The sequence below is a fragment of the Phyllostomus discolor genome, chromosome 4 (genome assembly GCF_004126475.2).
Source record: "Phyllostomus discolor isolate MPI-MPIP mPhyDis1 chromosome 4, mPhyDis1.pri.v3, whole genome shotgun sequence".
Classification (NCBI taxonomy): Eukaryota; Metazoa; Chordata; class Mammalia; order Chiroptera; family Phyllostomidae; genus Phyllostomus; species Phyllostomus discolor.
The window spans coordinates 159,180,235-159,192,689 of NC_040906.2; the positions used below are offsets into that span (position 1 = coordinate 159,180,235).

At 35.5% G+C, this 12,455-nt stretch overlaps 1 protein-coding gene across 8 annotated transcripts in view; it reads right to left on the reverse strand.

The window, feature by feature from the left end:
- The window catches only part of USP45 (ubiquitin specific peptidase 45), a 63,563-nt gene that overhangs the window by 11,164 nt on the left and 39,944 nt on the right, over positions 1–12,455 (reverse strand). For 3 of the 8 annotated variants that reach the window (XM_036024509.1, XM_036024510.1, XM_028510047.2), the window contains 5 exons: positions 8,835–8,916; positions 6,670–6,761; positions 5,303–5,359; positions 2,606–3,275; positions 386–483 (listed from right to left, as the gene is read on the reverse strand). In XM_036024509.1, the coding sequence (XP_035880402.1) occupies positions 386–483; positions 2,606–3,275; positions 5,303–5,359; positions 6,670–6,761; positions 8,835–8,916 (999 nt within the window). Of the gene's footprint in view, positions 1–385; positions 484–2,605; positions 3,276–4,843; positions 4,994–5,302; positions 5,360–6,669; positions 6,762–8,058; positions 8,497–8,834; positions 8,917–12,455 lie in introns of those variants that run through there. The other 5 variants (XM_028510044.2, XM_036024511.1, XR_004902843.1 and 2 more) reach the window with 5 other exon arrangements.

Sequence of the window (12,455 nt, forward strand, 5' to 3'; positions counted from 1 at the left end):
TACCTAGCCGACCACGCCCAGCCCTCACAGGCCCCTGCTGGGATCCTGAGAGCCCAGAAAGCTAGGTGCACTTTGCTATTCCCCTACTGCTAAGCATTCTTTCATTTTTGTTAAGGGTTCTTAAGAATTCTTATTTCCCATTGATACACACTAACAAACACCCACCACTTGGGTTCCTACCATCCAAATCTTCAAACATTGTGAATGAAATGATTTTAACTAGAAAAGTCTTGTAAACTATTATGGCTGAAAAGTAGTAAATTCCATATGACAAATTTTTAAATTCAGTAAATTAGTGCCTAATCTTTGACAGTATTTTATAAGACTTAGGGCTCTACAAAACATCTGATGAAAATTATAATAGTGTTACTAAAGGGACTTTTACCTGATGGAATCTTTTAAGATGGAGTATTAGGATAACTGGAACAGAAGAAATGAGCAACTGCTTCCTGGCATTAGTGTAAATCCCCTCTGCTTTCTTTTCTGCATAAACTGTAATGAATTTATTTGTAAGGTTACATTTTATCTACCATATAATATAGTCAACATTTATATAGAAGCACCATGTCACATTTTTATAATATTAAAAAAGAAATTAGAATGAACTATTGATATATGTAACAGTATGAGTGAACCTGAAGACATTATGCTAAGTGTCAAAGAAGCCAGAGACAAAAGACTATGAATTATATGATTCCATTTCCATGATATGCTGGAGAAGACAAAACTATAGGGAAGAGAATCAGATTAGTAAATGCAGGGACTAGGCGATGGGAGAGGGGATTAACTGCAAAGGGGCACAAGGAAACATTTTGGAGCAATGGAAATGTTCTATATCTTGATGATAGTTACAGGACTGTATATGTTATCAAAACTTATCAAACTGTACACATGAATATTATAGAATACAAATTATATACTATATACGAATTCTATTATGTGCAAATCCAATAAACTAGATTTTTTAAAAAAGGAAATAAAAAAGAAATTGGCCCTGGCTGATGTAGCTCAGCGAATTGGGAGTGGGCCTATGAACCAAAGGGTCATGGGTTGGATTCCCAATCAGGTCACATGCCTGGGTTGAGGACCAGGTCCCCAGTAGGGGGCGTGCTAGAGGCAACCACACATTGTTGTTTCTCTCCCTCTCTTTCTTGTTCCCTTCTAAAAATAAATAAATAAAACATTTTTTAAAAAAGAAATTAGACTTCTGGTTACAGGGTGCCTCTACTCTTTCCAAAACCACTAAACTAAAAGATTTTTTTTAAGGTGCACACACACACACACAAAGGTTTGGTGCAGTGACACTTGCAACACAACTTTGAAAGCTGGAAAGGAGATGGACTAGTAGTGACTTAGGACAATCCCCTCCAGCCAAAGACCACCAGAAACACACCTGTAGTTGATGATATTGGCTCAGTATTTATTGCAGTGAAGGGAGAGCTTGTATCATGGAAACCATGGAGGATTTCAGGAAAAGGTTGTTAGAAAGGACATGATAGGATTTGAATGTGACCAATTACATATTTAACTTGGGTTAATATAAATTGGTATTTCTCCTCTGATTTAGACACTTCCTTAATCACTTGTTTATTAAGCATGTCTTTCTCCTGATGCTTTGACAACTTAAGTGCACCTTTCATAGGCAAACCAACCAATCCAAAACCCATATCCCATCTACCTTCTTTATTAAGGTCTTAAACTCTAGGCCACTATCCACCTACTCTAATCACATGTTAATCATGGTATCAGGCAACTACAGACAGCCCCTATAGCCCAGAGGCCATTGAAATTACTCAAAACTAGTCAGTCTGAAACCTGTTCGCCCTGCCTTGCCCAGCCCTTCCCTTGGAAACCACAATAAAGGTTCTTGTCCTAGTTTCCCCTCTGGTTGCCTCTGCCCCTGATCAACCCTTGTGCCTCCCCACATGCCCCTCTTTTTGGGAACTATAAGTAACAAACTATCTTCAGTGGCAGCTGTATCCCGATCTGTTGGCCTCACCATCCCTGAATGATAATAAAATCTGTATTTTGAAAAACTAGTCACTAGGAATCTGAGTATTCTCTCCATTTAATCAAGGCTAGAGGTGCACTGAACATTTCTTACTTGACAAGTCCCCTTTTTTCCACTTTTTCTAGTCAATTATACATACTTATTATGTTGCTAGCTTGATAATATACAATTATTTAAAACTTTCAAATGTATATCTTATTATGACTTAATACTAGATTGATGAGATTTGTGAAGCACATTAATCTCATCATTAATCTCACTAATGATAACATTTTAAGTTTTAGGAAAATTTCTTCTGAGAAGATCTGAGATAGCTGATCCCCTGAGATAAAATTATGTGGATTTGCATTTTCAGGGCAGAGATGGATACTTCCTGTTCTCCAATTAATTTCAACAAAATTCTATTGACCATTTATTTTGCCCAGTCAGTGTCTTCAGTGCTGAGTTACACAAACAGGTATACAAAGAAGGCAATCCCCACTTCTAAGCAGCTCAAGTTTAGAGACAAGATGCTTAGCTTCTTCTCTTTGGGATCTAATGCCAACTAGTCATTATCAGATAATCCATGAATACAAAAAATAGCTAAATACTTACCTGCAGAACTGGTTTCCCTTTGGCACTTCTGTTTCTTTTCAGTACAGTTCTCACATAGAAGCTTGTTATTCCCCATTAATAATTCCATAGATGTAAACTGGTAGAGACAAGACTGAACTGAACATTCTTTAGAAGTAGTTACATAGCTCTGAGAAAGGGTCTGAAAAGCATTTTGGGGGCTGGAAGACATCATATGCCTCCCCTCTGAAAAATATAAATTATTTGCAAGACTTAGTGGCTGATTTTCCTCATCGAAATCTCTATCTCCAGTTACAGTGCTGCTTAAATGAAGTTCAGAAATAGCATCAGCCATTCCCTCATCACCACTGTCGGTCTCCTTGCAGGGTGTCTCGCTCGCTGAGGGACGGTGATGCCCATTTGTATGCACACAGCAGCCACTACTGGATCTTGGCAACAGGGTCTTCTTAGAAGCACTTTCAGATTCCGAAGCCTCACTGTCAGCATCGACACTACTTTCAGAATGGCTGGCTTCTTTTGCACTGCCGTCAGTAGGGTTTTCAGTCAGAGGTGACCCAGTGTTCATGATGCTCACGAACACTGAAGAATCCCTGTTCACTTCAGAGTTTCCATTTTTCCGGTATATGACAACAGCTTTATCTTCTCCGGATGGCAATTTCCTTGTACGTTTTCTGCCATGAATTAGTTGATGCTGTAAGTTGACAGTGTTTTTAGAGAAAAGAATCTTATGGCCTTACTGAAAATAAATGCCAGTAAGTCTTACCTAAATGTTCTATAATTATTAAATAAATACTGTTTTTAGTGCTTCTAAAACCCACTTCCTAAATCTACATAAACTACAACCAGTAGAAGATATATAACAAATACTACTAACTTAAAAATACTACTAACTTAAAAATAAACCTTTACACAAGAAACCAACAACAGTTGTTACCCATTTGCAGAGAGGAGAACAGAACTTTTGTGGAACGGAGCTGTGAGGGAGGCATTTCAAGTGCAAATCTTTGCATAATCTCTGTAGTCTTGCCACTTAAAAAGCCTTCTACATAGTAAATTAGATCTGGTAATATATCAATTTGCCAAGTAAGTACAAATAATAGTATCTAAAAAAGTTTTTTAATAAAGTGAAAATTCAAATTTATTTCTTTAAATTTATATGGGATCATTCAACAACCAGGTATGTCCCTAGTGAATAATAATGAGCACATACGACAGACATCAATGGCTGGTGACATCACAGAAAGAGACATCAAATGTGGCATGCACCTCCTCGATAGAAGCATACACTGCCACTTAAAAGTTTTCTTGTCAAAAATTAAATCATCAGACCTGAACCCAGTTGGGCCTCTCTATCTGACTGCCTTGCAGACAAAACCAAGGAGATAAACAGGCACCTGTTAACATGTGAATGCAACAGCAAAATGAATTACTGTGGAAGTAAGAATGTGAGAAACTGATTTGAAAAAAAAAAGACCTGATTTCTTCAACAAATAAATTGCAAAGGAAAAAAAGCAGGGGTGAGGGGGAGGTTAAAAGAGATTTACGAGACATGGCAATCAACTACATTCTATAGCTCTTTTTTAGATAATGAATTCAAATACACTTTAAAAAGCAAAAACAAAAAGCAAGTATTTATGAGACAACTGTATAAATTTAAATAATGACTGAATATTGGCACAATTACAAAGTTAATAATATTTTTAGGTATGATAATGCTACTGTAGTTATGTATTTTAAATGAGTATTTATCTTTTTACCCTGGCCAGGTGGCTCAGTTGGTTGGAGTGTCATCTTGTACACGGATCCCCAGCCAGGTGCATACAGGAGGCAACCAATGGATGTATCTCTCTCACACCCATGTTTCTCTCTCCCTTCCCACCCCTTTCCTCTCTCTCTAAAAAAAAATAAAATGTGTCCATGGGTGAGGATTATTTAAAAAAATTAAGGAGCATATTTTAGAGATACACATCAAAGTATATGATGTACTTGGAATTTATTCCAAAATAATCTGGGGTGTAGAGAGGGCGAATGTGAGATGTAGGTTAAAACACAATTGATCAGCTGAGAGCTGATAACTATGAAGCTGAGAAACAGGTATATGGGAGTTTATTGTACTATTTTATCTACTTCTGTATAGTTTTGAAATTTTCCATAATAAAAAGTTTTAAAAAGCAGAACACATATACATATAATACATATTATATACATATACATATACATATAATCTTATACATATCTCACAAATACATATAATCTTACATTATCTTTGGATGAAGAATGCTTCCTGGTAGTGCTGCACTGATGAATATTTTCTATAGTAATAATACCACTGTACTGACCATTGTCTGCCTTCTGTAAACTTCTATATTTACTCGTTCTTCCCAAAAGTACAGGTTTTGAAACAGGATGCTATGTACATAACACAAAACTTCAGGAAATAAATTCTGGATATAACCTACTTTTTAAAATTTCTCATTTGAAATATAATTTTCCTAACATTAATTCTCAAGATATAAAGCATAAGGATTTAAATTCCTTGAGAATAACTTTATCATACTTTATGCATACATATGCAAACCCCAATATTATACTGTACAAACTCAACTAATGTATATAAAAAATGACTCAGATATCTGATAATATACTCAATAAATGTCTAAGTATATGAATAAATAAATGCCCTTCAGAAAAGTCTTATTAAGTTTTTTTTCTCCTTACCCTTTCTTCTATTATAGGAAGTGAAATATCAATAAAAGGATCTTTCACCATGGAGACCTTAAAAAGAAAACATATTGAGAACTTCAGGTAGAGTTCTAACATAGACAATGTGGTTTTATAAAGGCTTAAACAAATCAGACTTCCCAGGCCACTTAAAATTTTAAGTTAAAAAACTTTTCCTGGCACCAATAGCCATTTAATGGGGTATAATAGCACATATATAATCAAAACAAGATATCCCAAAACTTCAAGAAATGCAACCCTGTTGAATTTTATAATGTCATCAATATCACGTCAGTAATATTTAAAGTAACTTCAAAATAAACTATGTATAATAATAATGATTAAATGAAGACAGAAACATATTTGGGGTGGAATTAGTACCATAACATAAATAAACTATAAAAAAGCCATGAAAAAAGGCAGAAAGTTTGACTGTGTTTTGTAGACTCTGTAGGATAATTCTGTTTTAAAAGATGCTCTCTAGCTTGTGAGAGAGAAATCAATATCTATGTCAAATATACTACAAATTGAAGAAATATCTCATTGACAGTCTGTGCTCCCACATGACAGGCTAGAAGGAGATAATAATACACAATTCTGAGTGTGTGAGGCTAGAGAAGGTAGAAAGGCACTCTGTAATCTGGGTCAGGAGAATGTGCATAAAGACTCTTTCATAATAAAATCTGATGAAAGTGTAAACCTATCATACTCTAAGTCTTACGCTTTCAGAAATATTCCTTATCAAGTGGTAGAAAGCCTATAAAAGCTTATACATCTTTAAACTGTTAGCATTCCACCCCATCAAATTGACACTAAATTCAAATATGAGTCAAGTTAACTTAAAAAACAACAACAAGTTAGATCACCCTAGGTTATGCTACTACACTGAATTATTTCTGTTAGAATTACATTTCAGGGCAATGCACACAGGGTGGGGCAAAAGTAGGTTTACAGTTGTGAGCATTCAAAAGAGTTTGTTCTTGTATTATAATGATTGTATTATCTTCATATGACCAATTACAAACCTATTTTGTCCCACCCTGTAGTTACATAACAGTTTTCCTCATCACAGACCCTTTTATTTCAATCCAAACAGGTAGTGAACACATTCGAGCACATTCAAATAAGCTAAGAGAACTTCATGGGTTTCTCAGGAAGAAAAATAAAATACCATTTATTTTTTTAAATTATGAATTATGTTTACTTTCTAGGAGTAAAGGATATATTTTAAGAAGATTTTAAAAAATCATTATGTAGTCATCTGTCACAAATAAACACACATGACTGCTGATAAGCATATGTGAAAGAAATAAAACAGCATGACTGTAAGCTAGTCCGGGTTGAAGTGAACTTCCAATACCTACATTTGCACATTCTTCACACATGACTGTGCTAGTCAGTTCACCAATAAAGATCCGATCTATGAAGTTCATTTTCACACCTTCTCTTCCATATGCTGTAAAAGTAATACTTTTTAATACAAAAACGCATGTCAACCATCAACCTTACAATGTAACATGGTTTTTTCTGTTGACTCAAAAGAAATCCAAGACAGATGTCCAGTACCACATTTAATAATGAATTTTACCATGTGACATTACATCTTTCTCCTTTACAACTCTATCAGAGAAAATGTGACTACCAACTACAGTAGTTTTCAAGAAATAACAAACTGCTCTTAAAAGGTAAAATAAGTAGAGCAATAGCCATGATTCATACTACGTCTCAACTGCTTTCATTAAATCCTTCACGGCACCCTGGCTGGCGTAGCTCAGTGGATTGAGCATGGGCTGTGAACCAAAGTGTCGCAGGTTCAATTCCCAGTCAGGGTACATGCCTGGGTTGCAGGCCATGGCCCCCAGCAACGGCACATTGATGTTTCTCTCCCTCCCTTCCCTCTCTAAAAATAAATAAAATCTTTAAAAAAAAAAAAAAATCCTTCACAGCTTCTGTGCCTGACCCAGAGGTGGAGGGATGGAAAAGGAGGTGTGCCTTTAGGGCTGCAGAGGCCAGGACTACAACTGTGGAAATGACAGGGTAGTAGAGACAAGTAGACACTGCACAGCGTAAAGAAGTAATGTGGCAATGAATAACTCACTTATATCCGTAACTGCTTAAGTGTCAAATTTTTCTGTTTCTTTGAAAAATATTTGTAGATCCAGGGAAGTTATGCCTATGATTTGCTTAAAAATAATTTGGGGTTGGGGAAAAAACCAGATGAAACCTAACACGCCGTGAACTGGATGTAGTAAGTGAGGTGATGGGTACATGGTACATGGAGCTTCATATTCTATTCTTTCCACTTTAATACAGGTTTGACATTTTCCTCAGTAAAACAGTGGGAGGAAATGTATTAACAAATCTATTCACTCCTGTTTTGAACTTCTATCTTTTGGGGGTCTCTAACTTCTAAAACATTGTATTTTCTACCTTTTAAAAATGTTATTTGAAGCACTGAACGACAGAGCAGGTATACCTGGATATATCAATAAACATTTACTAACTATAACTATGAGAAATTATGGTAAACTAAGATGCTTCATTAAGAAAAACTGCACAAGGGATTAACTATAAAAAAAATTTCAAAACTGGAAAGAAATGAAAAATAAAACTGGGCAGTTATTCTAAGCACGCACTAGATGGCACTATCTCAAAACAAAAGAGCATGCTTGAAAATCTACATTTTAAAAAATCTTGAACCCATAACTGTATATAAGGTTTTAGCATATATAATCACAACGCATATTTGCTTCTAAATTATAGACATATAATGTGCACATACAACAAAAGCGCACACTATAGTGTGCACATAGAGTGTGCACTACAACAAAATACAAGTTACAAAAGAGAATAAATGAAATACAAATAATATTTTTGAGTGTCTCCCCAAAATGACTTTATACCACCATTAGTTAATATCTCAAGGCAGAATATACATGTAGGACATGGTAAATCACTAATAACGATGGAATATAAACCCATACTTAAATGTTTTAAGTGATCAGCTTTGATTAGGTAGTCACTGTTTTTGCCTCAGATTTTGGCTGATGAAGAGTTAACACTAGGAGTAAAACAGGCATGTATGCTTGACCCATTAGTATTCTCTTCAATAAATGGTTCCATTGCAGGAATCTTTGGAGCACTTAAGCATTTTGTCCAGCTGGAAAGTCCACTCAACCAAGCACACCTAACTGCAAAATGATACAATATGATAAAAGTGAACTCCCAAGTAAGGCTGCTACTTTTAGTAACCTTTCAAGTTGCCCTTAGAATACCTCATATAAGAGCAAAAGTGTCAATCTGTATATCTGTTATTAGTTTTATTTTGTTAATTCATATGGATAAGTTCTAACATTTTATTTTTATGACCCACTAGACTATCTCACAGCCACTGAAATAAGTATACCTTGATTTTAAGGCAACTGCTTTAGGGCATTCATTCACACAATGCTCAGTTCTTTTCCCCTAAGAAGAACCATTGGATATTTTCTTATAGAAGAAAGTCTTAACAGTGAGAGAGTCAACATACCTTTGACTTGTTTTCTAGTTTCATCATCAGCAGTTTTAGTTGTTGGGTTGTTAAATGCTTTTAGAATGCCAGCTTGTATTCTCTGTAACACAAAGTTAATAAGAACTTATTAAGAATCTATTCTTTCAAAGTAGTATTTTGTGTTCCTTTGAATAAATCTGGTTTAGTACCAGTTAACTCCAGCCTCATCCTCTTAATAATAGAAGGACTTTCAAACAGCAAAGTACACTGGATGTGAGTTCCCTAGTCAGTAAAATAAATTGACTGAATGTTTTAAAAATTAAATATGTGCTTTCTTCCAGTCCTTAAATTGCATAAACGAACAAGTTTCTTCTTTGAGGGAGAATTTGAAATTAGAGTCAAAGTTCCTATGTTTAGGCAGGCAGCCTAGTCTCACTGTTCTTACAGGTTTAAAGTAACTTCTCCCTCTTCTCCCCCCTCTCTCCTTCTTTCTCCATTGGCCTTCCTCTCCTCACTCCCTACCCCCTACCCCATCTCCCCCACTCTGTCCCTAAAATGATGTATTTCTTAATCAGGACAAAAAGTCACATATAGACCATATGAAATTTCTTGTTTATGAAGAAAATCATAATGTATAAAAAGCCCTTAAACTGGCCACTACGGCTTCCATATAGAGTATTTGTTTACATAAATACATAACTAAAGTCCAGAATATCAATTAATGTCCACAGCAAGAATATCCCAATATTTGAATTTAGTTGTCAATAATGATTATGTATTAAAGTCTTTAGTAGCTGTTAGTAAATGACAAGGTTTGTTTTCACATGTCTTCCATATGTTTTAGGAAAGATCCAACCTCACAGAAACCTTTTAGAATAAATTAAAACTACATATTCCAAAAATAAAAACTTATTGAAGCTAGTCATCTTTCAGTAATTATGCCCCTAAGTAATGGATAAATTTAATCATCTCTAATTCACATTTTTAACAGTGGAGTGAAAGGAATGTTTGTTAATTATTCATTAAAATACTTTTTTAAGTAAAGTCTTAATGTGAAACTGCTGTTTGATCTAGACTTCCTGGTGTAAAAATACATAATTTTGTTAAATTATGTTAAAGAGAAACTAAACTCAAACTGCAGACTTCCTAGAGAATAATGAAAACACTACATATCAGAATCCGTGATACTTTCCACTCTTCAGAAGAAAAGTCACAGCCTTAAATATTTACGTCAGTTGAAAAGAATACAAACAAGTAAATTACGCAGCCTACTTACAAGTTTAGAAAAAAAATATTAACACCGAACAAAAGTACAAGAAGAGAGTTAGTAAAGGTAAGCTGATTGTGTGATTGGGGGAAAAATAAACCCACTAGCTAATCTTAATCAAGATAAGGATAAAAAGTCTAACATCAGCCCTGGCTGGTGTGGCTCAGTGGATTGAGTGCAGGCTGTGAACCAAAGGGTCACAGTTTCGATTCCCAGTCGGGACACATGCCTGGGTTGTGGGCCAGGTGTCCAGCGGAGGCCATGTGAGAGACAACCATACACTGATGTTTCTCTCCCTCTCTTTCTCCCTCCCTTCCCCTCTCTCTAAAAATAAATAAATAAAATCTTATCAAAAAAGAAAGAAAACAAGGGACACTCTTTTATAACCTTAGAGTGGGAATGTCTTTTTGCCTTTTTTAATATGACTCTCAGTATCCAAACACCATAAAACAATTGTTAAATTCAAAATCAAAAGTTTTAAATTTTATTAAAAAACTGCTTCCACATTTTAAGCATAATCAAAATACAAATGACAAACTTGGAAACATATTCTCTCCTAGTACAAAAAGCTTTTAGAAATCAGCAAAGACTTAAAACCCAGTAGAAAAATGGGCTAAAAAATAGGAAGAGATGAAAAGATACCGAGCCTCATTGAAAAGAGAGAAATATACACTAAAACTACCCTGAGATAGCATTTTCCACCTAACAGATTGGCAAAAACTAAAAAGTTTGACAAAACAGTCTTTTGGTGAGGTTATAGGAAGACTCCCTTATACAGTATGTTGCTAACGGAGGTGAAAACTGTATGCCTTTGAAGGACAATTTGATCCAGCAATCTCATTTCTGTACTTACATGGATATACAGAATAACATAAACACATCACTCACCATAGCATTGCTCATAAAGGCAAAAACATTGGGAAAAACATATAAGGGTTAATCTATAAAAAATTAAATATTTTTAAAAATACACTTTATTGATTATGCTACGAGTTTCCCAGTTTGTTTCCCTTTGCCCTCCTCTGCCCAGTAGCCCCATTCCTTCCAGCAATCCACCTCCCCATAGTTCATGTCCATGGGTCACACATGTAAGTTCTTTAGCTTCTCCATTTCCTATACTGTTCTTAACATCCCCTTGTGTATTCTGTAACTACCAATTTGTGCTTCTTAATACCAGCACCTTTCCCCTCATTCTCCCCCACCCCGTCCCAACTGATAACACTCCAAATGATCTCCAGATCTATGATTCTCTTCCTGTTCTGCTTGTTTGCTTAGTTTATTTGGATTTAATTATTGATAGTTATGAATTTACTGCCATTTTCACATCTGTTTTGATCTTTTTCTTATATAATTTCCTTTAGCATTTCATATAATAATGGCTTGGTGATGATGAACTTTAGTTTTATCTTTTCTGAGAAGCATTTTATCTGCCTTTCCATTCTAAGTGATAGCTTTGCTAGATAGAGTAATTTTGGCTGTAGGTCCTTGCTTTACATCACTTTGAAGATCTTGCCAATCTCCTCTAGCCTCTAGTCTCTTTTGAGAAATCAGCTAACAGTCTTATGGGAACTCCTTTGTAGGTAATTGTCTGCTTTTCTCTTCCTGCTTTTAAGATTATCTCTTTATCTTTAACCTCTGGCATTTTAATTATGATGTGTCTTGGTGTGGTCCTCTTTGGGTCCATCTTGTTTGGGACTCTCTGTGCTTCCTGGAAGTCTATTTCCTTTAACAAATTAAGGAAATTTTCTTTCATTATTTTTTCAAATAAGTTTTCAATTTCCTGCTCTTCCTCATCTCCTTCTAGCATCCCTATGATTCAGATTTTGGTATGTTGAAAGATGTCCCAAAGGTTCCTAAGCTTATCCTCATTTTTTTAATTCTTTTTTTCTTCCCACTGTTCTGATTGAATGATTTTCCTTCCTTGTGTTCCAAATCGTTGATTTAATTTTTGGCTTTATCCTCTCCACTGTTGGTTCCCTGTGGATTTTTCTTTATTTTGCTTAATGCAACCTTCATATTTGCCTCAGTCTTTTTCATGGGATCGAAGTACCCAGTGAGTTCCTGGAGCATCCTGATAACTGCTTTGCTTATCTCCATTTTATTTAGCTCTTTTTCTGGAGTTTTGTTCTGTTCTTTCATTTGGACCACATTTCTCCGTCTCATTTTGGCAGCCTCCCTGTGTTTGTTTCTAGTATTAGGTACATGGGGTATAGCCTTAGGTAATCACTAGGGTGGGGCAACCATGTTACCACTCTATTACTCTGTGTGGGGGAGGGCTTTCAAAGAAGACAATGCCACTGCCTGGCCTCTTGAGTTTCACTTGGGAGGAAGCTGTCTCCCCATTCACATTTCACTTTTTCCCCATATGCCACTGGTGCCCTTCTAGTTGTTGC